The sequence below is a fragment of the Notolabrus celidotus genome, chromosome 19 (assembly GCF_009762535.1).
Source record: "Notolabrus celidotus isolate fNotCel1 chromosome 19, fNotCel1.pri, whole genome shotgun sequence".
Lineage (NCBI taxonomy): Eukaryota > Metazoa > Chordata > Actinopteri > Labriformes > Labridae > Notolabrus > Notolabrus celidotus.
In genome coordinates this window covers 13,114,374-13,129,498 of record NC_048290.1, presented here as the reverse complement: position 1 = coordinate 13,129,498, position 15,125 = coordinate 13,114,374, and the positions used below count along the sequence as shown (strand labels likewise).

Below are 15,125 nucleotides of genomic sequence, written 5' to 3'. Positions count from 1 at the left end.
AAGGGGCGTCAGTGAAATAATTTCGTCATTGTCATTGTTTACGAAGACAACACTGACACAAACCATTAGTTTTTGCAAAGTTAAAGGTGACCTATCATGCAAAATCGACTTTTCAATGGTTCTCTACCTGAAATATGTGTCCCTGGCATGTCTACGAACCCCCCTGAAAATGAAAAAAATCCTGGAAACGAGCCGTTTCAGTTTTCAGTGTTTTTCATACGTCACAACGACATCCGGTCTGTCACGGAGTCAGAGCTCGGAGCTTGTTCAGCCCATAGACTGTATAAAATACAACTCAACTCATCCTCCGTTTTTCATTACCTGCACACATGTGCTAAAAAGGAGCTTAGGAGGGAGGCATGCTAGTTGTAGGCTGTCTTAATAAACACAAAGGTCGGTTTTACTCCCCACGTCTGCAGATTTGAAGATCTAGTGGATGATTTTTATTTTTCATGGAAAAGTGCTAGCACTAGTTAGCATAGCCACATAGCTACATGTTAGTAGCTGTGTACCAAGACACACATTGACATGCTGACAAATAAAACAACAAGAAACACTAAATCTGTGACCAATCGTTCAGAAAGGTCCTGCTGCAGGCGCCTCTCCGTCAGGATCAAATTCTGGATCAAATTCAGAGGGCTGAAGTAACGTGGGTCTGTGAGCAGCCGTGAATATACAGCCAACAGAGCCGAGGCCACATCCACTTTCTGAGGGGGCTTGGTCAGAGAACTCATTCTCATTTAAAGGCACAGACACAGAAAACAGCCTGTTCTGAGCAGGGCTGAAAAAGAGGGATTTACAGGCATGCCAAAATCTGATTTTAAAGTGTTTTTTTGAGCAATAAACTTTAAAGACATGTTTTGGGACCTCTTAGACCAATATATTTTGATGAAATAGAGCATAATATGTCACCTTTTAGGTAAAATATACAGCTACAAAAGATCCTAAATGAAGAGCCGTTCGGGAGTCGAAAGAGTCGGCTCTTCTGTGGGAGCCGAGTCAAAAGAGTCGACTCTCTGAAAAGAGCCGAACTTCCCATCACTACTGTCCATGTGATGTCTGATGTCAGAGGTCAAGCGGGAAATAATCAAACCTGGAGTGGAGTTAACTGAGATCTATGACTGAGATACAAATTAATTCGACATGTATCATTTTAAAGTGTATGCCGTTGTACCGTTGGTGACGTTAATGCAACGAGCAAAGTTTCCTATCTTCAGCATGAGTCTTTACTAGTCCCCTAACACCTGATGAAGAGGATAACGACAAGTTTGGACAGATGTGCAACAAGAAGGAGCTCGAGGAGGCTGCTGACGAGGGACTCCACGTGATACAGGTAAGCTAAGTTAGTGACAGTATATTACATTAATATAGCTGAATTAAAGTGATGGTCTGTCACGTGTTTGGACTTGTTGCGAGATATGTTTGTGAATATGTGAGCCTGTGCTGGTTGTCTTGGTGTCCCTGAGTTGTAAGCAGGGTGCAATTTGTGGAAAAAAAACAACAGAATTTTGGTAAACTTGCAAACAAAACAACAAATATTCCTTTTTCTGAAACAACCTCTCTCCAACACATTAAAATGTAGCCATTATGTATTTTAATTAGTTAATGTATTCACATAAGTAATCAGTTATCACAAAATTATATTCATATGATATTAATAATTGTGTTAATCTTAGAATAATGAACTTAAAGTATCTAACATTAGTTATAACATTTAGAATTATTAACAACTTTAGAACATGCAACCCTAAACTATTCTAACAAGAGCCATGCCAGTGTAAAATACAATTTCTCACCAAATAGTCCTTATTTAATTGTAATTGTATTTGTATCATTGAGTTCTTTAGTGAAGTTCAAAATATGTATATTTCATATATTGCACTGCCTCTTTAAGGTTGCTCAGGGTGACATGGTTTTGAGTGGAAGTGAAGGTGAGTTCGATGTGCTGTTGCTGATGGGTCATTAAAGGCATCACGACCATAGACTGTATAAAATATGGACGTAGTATCCGTGACGTCACCCATCTGTTCCTGAGAGCTGTTTTGAAGCAAATCGACGGCGGCAGCCATATTGCTAATGCGGAACTCAACTAGGCAGAGTGTGACGTAGTGTGAGTCTCTTAGCCAATGGCTGTGTGTTCCCGACCGGGAGTCACGTCAGTCATGTCCTTATTTGGGCAAAACTCATAATCTTAATATCTTCTTAACCGTCACGTTAGAAAAAAATTCACCCCCGTACAGTGTGTGCCATTAGAGAGATTAGCGTTGTAGGGCCAAGCCGTTTTTTGAACCAGGCTGTAAACATGTTTATTAATGCTGCAAAGATCGTCTTTTTCCCATTCATATCTATGTGGTTTCCGGTGTTTCTGCAGCCAGCCTCAAGCGGATTTTCGATGTATTGCAGTTTATATCACTTCCGCATTGGCTTCATCGTTTGAGACCAGAGTTTGCCGCTTGATCACGACGCACAGCAGAAGTTGTCAAGTGGTCTTTCTTCCCCACAACCCTCAAGTGTGATTTAATTAAGTTTCTAGTAAACGCTGTTGAAGTTTAACAGTTCTGAAGACATACTGAAACAAGTTAAGGCATTACAATAACTTTGTATTCAACTTTTTCGCAGTTTTAGCCATCCTCCCGTTAATATAAGTTGGATCAATGCGCGTTCCTCTCTCCATCGATCAGAGGCTCGACGCAACCTCCTACCACCAAGCTTTGGCAGTAGGGAGAGGAGGGCGGAGGCATAGGTGAACATAAAGCTGCATCTTCCACCTGTGGAATCTCCAGAGATGCTGGCAGCTGGATGTCATTATCCCTCACATAATCTGTTCTTGACTTTTTCGGTTCAGTTTTTGCTGCAAAGAAATTAGGAAATGCTTTGTTGCCGTTTGATGTCAGTAGACATCTCGCATTATGTTGCTAGTAAACTTAAAACGTAGCCTAAACTATATCGTTTATATTTATATTTGTTCACTTGTCAGGAGACGGGTCGGTTGGCACCATCTGCTGGTGGTAGGAAATACATTTAATATTACCAGAGGGGGGAATGAGACGTATCCCCCCCAGAGATAAAAACTGTACAATCCCCCGGATGTTGCACATTTTCATATTACAGACGTCTTTTATTTTGAAAATCCACCAAATTTAGTGTGGTGACCTTTGGGTGTGATTTTACACTGGTATTTTGATGGGTTTTAATATATTAATTATAATTAGTAATAATAATTATTGTTTCAAATGAGTTGCAACCATTACAATTTTCTCCTTTTTCAAATTGCTTTTATTTAATGTAAAATCTGTTGTTAGGCGCTCTGTGCTGAGAGTCAGTGTGTGCAGTATAAGGTCATATGATCATATCTACAGGATGAGTTATACCTCCGTTTGAATCGATCCATTTTTTCTATCTATAAAATTCATACATTTATTTTACAGGAGCTGCCAAACAAATTCAAAACTTTAGATACCTATAGAACAACACACTTTTATCAACAGAATGGACGTTTTTATTTATTTCTCATTCTTATCAAAGATAATTGAAAGTCAATTGTGTATAACCTCAAACCAGACCAAATGCAGTGAAATACATAATAATATACATATTTATAGAATCTTGTTAGAATTTGGTATGAGCATACTAAAATACATGAGTAAAAACAGATTCATTACAGGTTTAAATACAAGTAAAAGTAATACAACTAGTATCTCAGCAACTGTTTGTGATAGAGCAAACTCAATAGGTCAGATGCAATAGCTAAATTATTTATTAGTTTGCCAAAATATAAAGAAAATGTTCATATCAGGTTCGTACATTAATGACATTAATGTACAGTTGTAAGCAGAAGCCTGAAACAGTGTTAGTGCAAAGGAAGAGCTGAAAATGCACATGTTTTTAAGCTAATTGATTAACACACAGGAATTCACCATGGTTAACTTTATACAATGCAGTAAAGCTATCCATTACAGCTAAAACTAACAATAATGGGGGTTATGCATATGATCTCATTTCCACCACCTTTGGTCGTTCGTTACATGACACCTATTTGAAAAAAAATAGAGCTTCTGTACCCTTTTGTATCTCTTTTCACTGGAATATATTACAAAAATATAATACTTTCCAAGGTGTTGATACATTTGGGCTGGTGATACAGTCAATATCCATTATACAACAGATGTTTGAGGTAGGTATATCCATAAACAGGCAAGGTAAGACCCTTAAAAATCCAACATCAGGACACCCACTTGTGATACTTGTGATCTATAAAATGTCCATAAATTGAATCAACTAAAGACCTTTGATCCTATTGTTTTATGTGAAGTTGAAACTTTGGTGTGCATCTATGACAATTTTTCATTGGGTATTCGCATGTTTATATCATTCAGTACAAGCTTATTTGGTTTGTAAATATTTCCCTCCCTAGTTGATCCAATCAGATTATCTTGATGGCTGAGATCCGATTCAAGGACAATTTAAATACTTTGCTAAGATTTCATATGAATGGATTAGGGTTTATTGTCTTAAGCATTTTTTTTTTTACTCAATAACTGAGTAAAATTTGAAAAACAATTTGTCTTCCAAAATAAAATGTCATCATTTAAATATCTTCTCCAAAAGACCAGAAGTACTTTAAAAACTGAAACAATTATTAACTGAAATCCTAATCACACTCTCATGCCCAGTTGTCCCACTCTGACAGGTAGTTGAGTGAGAAATATGAAAATTTGTTATAACACAGATATCTTGGCTTCTCTGCACAACTACCTCCAAGGACTAATTATTCTGCTAGCACTTAAAACAAAGTATTTTCTTTTTCCGAGCAATAAAATATAGAGCCAAATAAACACTAAAAGATGGACACTAACACTGTATGACAGTGCTCATTCTCTCACAGTAGATTGAAGCACAATGCTGTTTCATTTGTAATAAAAACAATTATCCTCATGATTTCTCAGCAACGGTCAAAAACAAATTGCACAGTTACTTAACTTTGCTCTTATTTGAAAAACATTCCATCTGCTTGGTATCTTGTAACTCAGATTTAATATGTATACTATGTCACCAAGCTAGGGATGTAAATTTGAATTATTTTCCGTGATCAATCTTTGGAAATGTTAACGATCAATTATCGATTAATAAATAACAAAAAAAAATTGAGTTTTCTTCAGTCAAAAACAATGCCAAATACATTGTTCTTCCCCTAAAGTATGTTTTCCACAGCAACAAAATGCATATAACGGATAGTATTGAATACGGGTACATGTTTAACATGCTTAATATCAATGATCAGGCTCCTAAAAACAATCTCCCTAGACATATCTTATAAAGTGAAGGCTCAGACTACTAATTCATAGTTTTCAGTCACGTGACCACAGCAGCAGCCTGGATGGCAAAAAGACTGTAGTAACATGACGGCTTCCATTCATATAGACGTGTAAAACCATATCTCCCTCCCAAAAGTTCACTCTCAAGCCTTGACACTAAATATTAACCTTCTCCTTAACTAATCTAATAACAAATTATCACCAGACTGTCAGGATAAAAGTGTCCGGCTGTGAAAACACAGTTATTATTAAGCTAGCTTTAGCTGGTTAGCTAGTGGTGACAACAAGTTAGCATTGGAATGGTTTATATCGATCCACGCACACCGACCGTGTCAGGAGTACTTCATTAACTGAACATATACTAATGAAAGTACTCTGTGTTTACTTCAATTTATCGTTAATGAAATGTTCGCTCAAAGACGTGTGGACTTTTATTGTTGTTCTGTTCCCTCAGCTTGGACAGAGGAGCGTCTAATAGAATGAATCCCCATCTGCTCTTCTCAGGATTTCCTTTCTGAGAATAAATGGATATTTCAGTGTTTTTGAAGTGGGGTTGTGTGAGCTTTATGTCACTAGTATTGTACTAGCCATAACTGATGCCGCTCAGCTCGGCACCTGTAATGAGAAACTGCAGGAGAAACAGCAGCAAGCTAGGCTACAGTTTCTGCAGACTAGTTCAGTCCTACCAGGTAATTTAGCTCATTTTAAAAGACTCTGACCAGAGCATTCATCTCGGTTTAGGTGTACGCTCTACTTGTGGTTTTTTCAGCACTTAACTTTGACACCAGGAAGCCGGTTTGTTTTCGCAAGTGGAGCGTACACACAAACAGAAGTGAACAGACATGGAATCTTTCAAAATTCAATAAATCACGTCGCAAAAATGTCACGGTCTGCAGAAACAGTGTCATGGACTGGAGCACTTGAATTTTTAACGCCAAGATTGATAACTGATTCAGATCGGTGAATCATTACACTCCTGAAGGTGCGCTGATACATAACCCTGCATTTGCAATCTTGATTGTGCAACAGATTAGGCTACAGACCATAGACTGTAAAAAATATGGACGTAGTATCCGTGACGTCACCCATCTGTTCCTGAGAGCTGTTTTGAAGCAAATCGACGGCAGCAGCCATATTGGTAATGCGGAACTCAACTAGGCAGAGTGTGACGTAGTGTGAGTCTCTTAGCCAATGGCTGTGTGTTCCCGACCGGGAGTCACGTCAGTCATGTCCTTATTTGGGCAAAACTCATAATCTTAATATCTTCTTAACCATCACGTTAGAAAAAAATTCACCCCCTGCACAGTGTGTGCCATTAGAGAGATTAGCGTTGTAGGGCCAAGCCGTTTTTTGAACCAGGCTGTAAACATGTTTATTAATGCTGCAAAGATCGTCTTTTTCCCATTCATATCTATGTGGTTTCCGGTGTTTCTGCAGCCAGTCTCAAGCGGATTTTCGATGTATTGCAGTTTATATCACTTCCGCATTGGCTTCATCGTTTGAGACCGGAGTTTGCCGCTTGCTACAGACACATGTTGTGTAAGACAATGACAAATCTGTCAACACATTTGTGTAAATGTCTAAAAATATCTTTCTGAGAAAAGCAGCTAACTCTGAATCTACTGAATTGCCAAATCTGCCATGTTTATGTAGAATGACTGGTATTCATTTGGAATTTATGAAATTACACTGAATGCCGATGATATTATATTGACTGTATGACAAATCAGATCTTTCTGTATCTTTGATATGCAAAAGTACAGATCCATTTACTTGTTAACCCTCAGATCAGCTATGTTTACTCTGGTGGTATCTTCCTTCTCCTCATAGACAACCTTGCTTTGTGCAGTTACAAAATACAGTAGTCTATGTTGCTGTATGAGACTTGCTATTCTTATCTGGCATACACTGGAGGAGTCAAACAGCAGGTACACAGCCACATGCTTTGTTTTTTCTCTGCATGTATGCAGGTTTGCAGGTTCATCCCCCATCCCTCTATCCCCTCTGTTATGTTTTGTGGGAACAGTGGGTGCTTCCTGTAGGGGACTCAGGAAGGTGAATCACACCACAGTGAGCTAACAGCACTGACACGGGGGAAGTGACATCAACCACATCTCACATCATCCCACTGCTGACACTTATCCTGTCCTTCAAAGGTTGACAGATGAATCAACGCTGTGTGAAAGGCCACTGAAAAACCCACTGAGTAAGGCCACTTTGACCTACGCACTGGATTTGATAAGAAAATATAACAGTGGGGAAATTGGAGAAGTTTTCGCCTGTTCTTCTATTTGAATATCGGTTAAAACTGGGTTTTTTGGGGGGGACAGAGAAAAAAACAACAAAATAGACTTCAATAAATCAGTCATTCCAAGGCATATATCATTGCCAGGCAACAAAATGAGTTGTCTCATTTTCTACTTTTCCCCTGCCCTCGTCTAGCACCCTCTCCCCCGATGTATCGCAGCACCCACACATGTCTGGGAGTGTGACTGTTATGTGTAGCACTGGCTAGACTGCAGCCATGTGCCTCTGTGCTCTAGATACAGAGACAGCCAGATGGTAATAATGACAAACTATTTTATAAGTGTTAATATAAATGCAGACAGAGACCCAGACAGAGCTCTATATGATTATCAGCTGATGTCTCAGTTTTGTATTTTCACAGGGATCTGAATCTCCCTTCTTGAGAGAACAGGAGACAGGTTGTCCTTAAGAGAAGAAGTGAGGAAGATAAGCAAAAGGGGGGTTTACAAAAACATGTCAAACTGAGAAAGAGGCACCACAAGAAACCAGGGGGTGATAAACAGAAATGATTAGAGGAAACAATAGGACAGATTGGAGCACAGAAGGCAATGATGGATTGTGCCTGGCAGAGAAGATGGTGTTTCTGCTCGGGGAGCACTTTATAAAATCTCCCTTACAGCTCAGTGTCTGCACGGATGAAATGCTGTACTGCATTTAAAATTTTCTCACAGCAACCACCAAATCTCAAATGTCTGTTACATCACAAGACTACATTAAAAATGATCTGTATTGTTGGTTTATATAATTATGTCCCTACATTCAAATATCCTGAGTTGTTTTTTCTGTATGATAATATTTACATGCAACAACTATGGCTTTATCTTTTGTAGGAAACTGCTGCCCTCTGCTGTTCATATCAGCTATGTTGCATAATAAATATTTGACATTTCTTTGTTGCAGTGCCAGTCATTTTATATAACACATACTGTTATATAACAGAGAAAATGCCAAAACAGTATAAACCCATATTATTCCTTCATTCACAAGACTTTAACATCCACAAAGGTAGAAATAAGGAGCATTTCCATGGCATCATATTCACTCACTGCAGCCCTTCTCCACCTCCAACTGGACACTCATCCCTCCATTCTCCTTCTTCTGGGCCTCCTCTTGGCCGCCACTCTGCTGACTCTGCTGAGCTTTCTCTGATGCCTCTAATCGTCTCTGGTAGCGCCGATTTTCCTCGGGGTAGGAGACCACAGACAGAGGCAGTCTGCAGATGGCTCGGATCTCAGAGGAAATGAGGAGGAAGATGAGAGTCGACAGGCAGAAAGGCCACGTGCATGCCGGTAATGCAAGCTGAAAAGGGATGTCAAAGGAGAGGAGAGCGTGACATATGATCTGAGAGACATCTGAGTGTTCATATGACGTTTTAGAGTTTGAATCTGAAGCAAAGTTTCTGACTCACCACAGACATCAGTTTGGAGATTGCTGCAGTCATGTATGCGCAGAAAAGAGCTGGAAAAAAACATGTATTTTTTAGTTTTTAATGAATTATATTTGAAGTGAAGGAGGATGCCGATCATTATGTTTGTCAGTCTTACCACATGTTACAGCTAGAATATGGGTTTGCCATGTTAAGACATAAAAGACACCTCCAATGGCAATGCAGGAAAGAGCGCTGTTATATCCCCACAGCCCTGAATATATGTCCGTATGAGGAGCTGCCAGAGCAAGTCCTGCAACACACACACAAGGAGAGCTAAAATCCCCCTGAAAACTTTAAGAGGAAACAACTGCAAAAATGTCAGACTTTTAAAACTGGCTCACTATACACAGCCTATACAGCATTATGTAAGAATGCAACATGGAAAGGTTCATTCACAATAATGCCATGGTTCCCTTTAAAGAGCTTAAATTCTCATTGGAACCATATTTGCATATCTCTATGCAATGTCTTTTTACCAGACAGCATGCCAGCAGCTGAACCCAACAGGGCGTGGAAACAGATAGCTGGTGAGGAAAGCAGCAAGGCCAGAAGGATGAGCCCTCCCGTCCAAGGACTGTCGCAGCCATACACCTGGCCAACACCAACTGGCACTGACAGGAAGAGCTGCAAAGACTGCATTTTACTTAACATTCAAACAAATAGCAAACATTGTATATATATATATGTATATGTATAAAGATAACATGTGTAATATAGCCAGAATAATTACTTAGATTGTGTTGAGATTTCCCTAAACATTTATGTTTTACCTGAGAGATATTGAGGCTTTGGGTGGAATCATGAGAAGGATATAGTTTGTGATTTGGCTGGAAATCCACCTGAAATTGCATGGAAGTGAGTTTCATTTACAAATTCATAATAAACTGTGTAGTAGGGCTGTACTGTACCTCTGGGAAGTAGAGGTGATTGGTCCCTGTTGCTGCAATATGTACACACACCAGAATATTAAAGGGAAGGGTGAATATTGGGAGGTCCCATTTGCTGGCAACTGAGGACAAAGCACTGGAGACCACCGGGCTGTAAACAGGAGCAGGAAATGGATTACTGATTGCAGGGAAAGGGAAACTTTTATGGAGACATTATCGACCAGCTTCCATGAACATGAGGACATTATAACCCTGCCTAGATTGTTAATGCTCAAATCAAGGGTGGGGCTCATTGTAAAAATGTACTGTGCAGTTTCTCTGCTGTTCAATGACATTAGCCATTTGCTAAATTAGATATTTAACCAGGGATTTTCCAGTCATAATTGAGCACATCCAGCAAGCTTTGGATTTCTCCATATGTTTTAGCCGCAAAGCTCTATTTTTTTAGTCATTTCATACTAAAAAGTCAGGGAACAAAAGTATAAAGAATGGATAAAATTGTTTGTTTATCTGCCCCCGCTTGAGCCTCCACAATTTTGTGCCATTAAATTAATTAGATGATAATCAAGCTAACTCTTACCACAGCATGGACATGAAGATATTTGGTAGTAAGAGCCACCAATACCAGCTTCCTTTGGCAGAGAAAACCGCCATCAGCATGCCAACCAATGTTCCGTTGTAGCCATGCAAACCCACTGATATGGCTTCCCTGATGTGAATGTGACAGATGTAGCCAACATGAGTGCAAAACCCAATTAAATGTGGAGCAAACTGAAAATGACTTAGTGTGAAACCTAAAGAAAGTGAAGCCCCAGGGAAAATAAGTGGGAGAGACTGGGCTAATGGATTCACATTAGGAGGAGGATTTTTTCATTTTCTATAAAAAAGTCAAATAAGAATAGGTATTCATCATTAGACCTGTTTTGTCCCAGTAACATGGCAGACACAGTGGAGCTAAGTGTCCCCAGCAGACCATTCAGAGCCCACCAGGGGTTCTGCAGGAAGAGGCCAGCTGTAATGAGGAGCCCACTGAGAGGGTTGTTGACGAACATGACCTGGGCCACCCCTCGAAAAATCCTGTCCAGCAGTTGGATAGGCAAAACCTGTCCTGCCAAACAATGAAAGTATATGAAGTTTGATTAGCTAGTGTCATCTATACTACTGAAATGCTGACACAGTTTTAGCAAAGTTTAATCATAACTGACATGTCACTTAATGAATAAGACACCACCTACTTTTCACCCATTCTTTGCAGAGTTTCATGTCTCCTGTGACAAGCCCAATAGCCCTGAGGAGAGCTGGGGCTTCTTCATGTGAAGGCTTGTTGTTGTTGTCCATGCTGTCATTGGAGTGTATCACAGTTGTTATTTTAGTACAGCATGTGGTGTAACAAATCAAGCAAAACAGGTTTCAAGTAAATTATTCAACTCACTTGTAATATATTAAGTCAACATTTTTTGTGACCATTCCTATATACTGTTAGCCAAACTATCATTTGCAGCTCAGCTCATTGGCCCACCGCTTTGGTTCAAACTTAAACATATCAGAAGTTTTGAATTGGACATTAAATGCATATCCATGATGTTCAGAATAAGAATCTAATCAAGAAGGACAACATTTACACTTAATCAGGAAAAACCTGCAATATTTAATAAGCAAATTGGCATCAATTGGCACACATTAATGATTCATATCATTAGGGATCCCCTGACATGAGTAGATTTTGAGTCGAACACCTTCAAATGTTGACTGGATGCTATTAAATTTAATTGGTGTTCCCTACAGGGTGGGCTTTTTACACATTCCATAACACATTAACTTTTCATCTAATGGTATCACTTGATGAACCACAATTTACTACAAAATACTTAACCAGAAATGTAGTTTTTGCAATTAGAAATGAGTGCTATGGAGCCCCTGAAGACCTGTAAAGTTGCTAATTTTATGTTGTGCACACAGGTTATTCTCTTGTGCATCTGAGAAAGTTATCAAGTTATTTTTATAGCAGAGCTCATCAGCATTATAACATGGTGCATAGGGATGGGTACTTTTCAAATTTGAACTGATACGGTACCGATGCCTGGTACCTGGGAATGAACAAACGACTTATAGGGAGAAGTGTAAATCAATCAATCTTTATTTGTACAGCGCCAAATCACAACAAACGTTATCTCAAGACGCTTTTAAAAACATAGCAGGTCCAGACCATACTCTATGTTAAATTAACAAAAACCCAACATCAAGACAGGATACGATCCAGTCCCCTCTAACTGACAGGACTCGATCTTATCTCATCTTAATCCACCATGAGCATTGCACCTCGCAGTGTTTAGCTAGTTACAGTGGCAAGGAAAACGTCCTTTGAACAGGCAGAAACCTCGAGCAGAAGCAGACTCATGTTAGACAGCCATCTGCCTCGACTGAGTTGGGGTTGGAAAGAGGGATAGAGGAGAATAAGAGAAAGAGAGAATGATGATAGTGATGAGTAGTGCTGGGCGATTATTCGATATCGATTATTATGGTGGTATAATTTTTCTCGATATAAATATAACCAATGTTCCACTTAGAACGGAAGGGGTGCTAATGAACCTTAAACACGAGTTGCCACCCAACATTAGACAGGAGAAGAAGACAGCATTGAACAGCCAATCATGTCGAGGGATGAGAGGTAGGCGGGGCTTAAAGACGTTCTGAGTGGAATGTCAACACAGCTGAAATGAGCGACAGCAACACTGAAGAAGACTCCAAACTTACCAGCTCAAAGCAGAGTCGTTAGTCTGACACTGTGCTGACTCTGGGGTAACTATCAACTTAATACACTTGATTAAATATACTTTCAGGATGTGGGTAAAGGAAGAGCACTGAGACAACATCTGCTGTGGATTTCTAACACGTTTAATGTCCACCGCGACCGTAGGACAAGTGAACACCGAACGACCGTGATACATTCACTGCACAGTGGCGGTTCTGGGTAGGGGCCAACAGGGGCCAGTGCCCCTGTAAAACGGACCCTGGACCCCCTTGTGCCCCCCCCCCCTCCACACCAAAATAATATTATACAATAAAAAAAGCTCCGGTATCGTGCCGATGTTACAGGCGGAACACATGATGTTTTGCCAGTTTGTTCTCAGCCGATCCTCGCCCTTCTCAGTCTCTTTTGTCAGGGTTGAATGTGTCCCTCTGACAACACCCTTGGCCCCAGCCTGGCCCCCCCAGTAAAATTGATCTAGAACCACCACTGTCCCTGCACTGTGGGAAACAATATCACTCTGCCTGTAACCCTTAATAATCTTAAAAGAGGAGAGCACAACTCAAAACAATATACAGTACACAATTTAATATATATTTGTTGTAAATTTAAATAAAATAATGGAAATGACCTCAATCTGAGAAAAATAAGAATCTACAAACTAAAACTTTGCAAAAATCTCATTTTACACAAAATACCTGCTTCCTGTTAGCACTGTCACAGATGATGGATTCAACAAGTTTTTCAGTAAACTAAATCCAGAACTAGGCTAACAAACTGTCTGGTTTCTTCAACTTTCACTCAAGACGAAAAATCTGACTTTACATTTAACTGAAATACTGATTTGATATGTATTGTGATAATTGTCCATATCGACTGATTTGAAATATTTGATCGTGATGATATAATTTTCAATATCGCCCAGCACTAGTGATGAGACGGATAGTAGTAGTAGTTGTAGTAGCGTTTTGCCTCTGGAGTCCTGCATGTCGGTAGCAGCTGAAGTCTTGATTGTATCATGGCTAGTCATGAGGAAAAGTGGGGAAGTTAGGTGATGGGGAAGGAAGGGAAAGTCTGTTGAAGCCGGTTGATGGAAGGCCAGATGAAATGTGTTAAACTTTTTAGATGGCGATATGTTAACATCCAGCTTTCCCCTGCTACTCACAAGTTACGCACAAGTTGTCGCCTCAGTGCACACAAATTAAATCAGCATGAACCTGATTCCCTTTGCTCCCTGAGGTGGAAAGCAGTGCCTTCACAGTGTGAGCAAAAATATGAACAGTACTGTCACTTTGCCTCATCATTTTTCATTTTCTTTTTTTATAAAATTGTTTGTAGCAGTGATCAAAGCAGATTTCCCAAAGAGCTTCCCACTGTTAGCGTCAACATACCCAGCCCCAGTTCTCTGCATGAAAGCCTGGCTGTGTTTATGTTGTTCAGTGAGCGCTGAACCTCTTGATCTCCCAGCTCTGTTGGTTGCCTCTTTTCTTCCATGCTACAGCACTTCATAAGAATCAACAAAAATAAAACCTACTGATCCCAATTCTGCAGAAAGTTTTGGGGGATTGAAGGTGCGAACAAATATACAACAATGAATAACCTCTGGTATAAACTGTTATCTAACTATGTATGTGCTCAGAGCTAGTTCAAACCATGACGCTGTTATCTCTAAACCGTCATATTGTTTGCCTTTGAAAATCTGGATCACTTGATTGTTGTTGTTTTGTTTCGTTTGTTGGAGCATAAAAAGGAGGCCCCTGGGAGTTTCTTTTGTCTCACGGTGTTGAAGATAATCGTAAGCTTCTATGCAAATCAAGTTTTTCAAAACCCAGCCAAACTCTGGGTTCAAGGCTGATAAGAGACAGCAACATGTCAAGCTTCCCATTAAATATATATAATACAATAAATACTGTTAAGGGGATCTTACTTTAGACTGAACACAAAGCAGATTATGGTAAGCCTCACTGCCTACCTTTAACTTCTCACAATATAACAGTTAAAATATTAAAATGGGTATTTACATTACCTCTCTGAGTTGGAGATCAACCACAGCTCTTTCAATTAAATGAAGGTATGCATTCCTAATCAAACATCCAGATATAAAGGAATCTACATGTTGTTCACTAGCCTCTTTCCGAAGCTCCAAAAAACCACCCCTCATTGTCTCTTTTCCGGAGGACCTTGCCCTAACTAAAGACCAACGTCTCTCTCTATTCATTTCAGCTAATCAGGTAGAGGAATGTGCTTATTAGGTAAAGTATTTCCTGCTCAAGCAGAACAGCTCCCTTTGTTTCTGAGACAGCCTATGAGCCAAAATAATACGTGCCAATTTCTCAGGGAAGGTAGGTTATTTTAGCATTACAGCAATCAGTGGATTATGTAACAATCACATCATAACCTGGGAACAGTAAAGGAGAGAAATGGAATAATGAAAAGCA

General features: G+C 39.6%; 1 protein-coding gene across 1 annotated transcript; it reads right to left on the bottom strand.

Annotated features, from left to right (window-relative positions):
- Window positions 1-8,513: 8,513 nt before the first annotated feature.
- On the bottom strand, window positions 8,514-11,276 carry LOC117831474 (urea transporter 2-like). Its single transcript, XM_034710182.1, has 9 exons — window positions 11,174-11,276; window positions 10,857-11,046; window positions 10,519-10,647; window positions 9,960-10,089; window positions 9,822-9,890; window positions 9,528-9,675; window positions 9,167-9,217; window positions 9,031-9,080; window positions 8,514-8,921 (listed from the first exon to the last, which is right to left on the bottom strand). The coding sequence occupies exons 1-9, from the start codon at window positions 11,274-11,276 to the stop codon at window positions 8,661-8,663; spliced, it is 1,131 nt and encodes a 376-aa protein (XP_034566073.1). The 3' UTR covers window positions 8,514-8,660.
- Window positions 11,277-15,125: the final 3,849 nt, after the last annotated feature.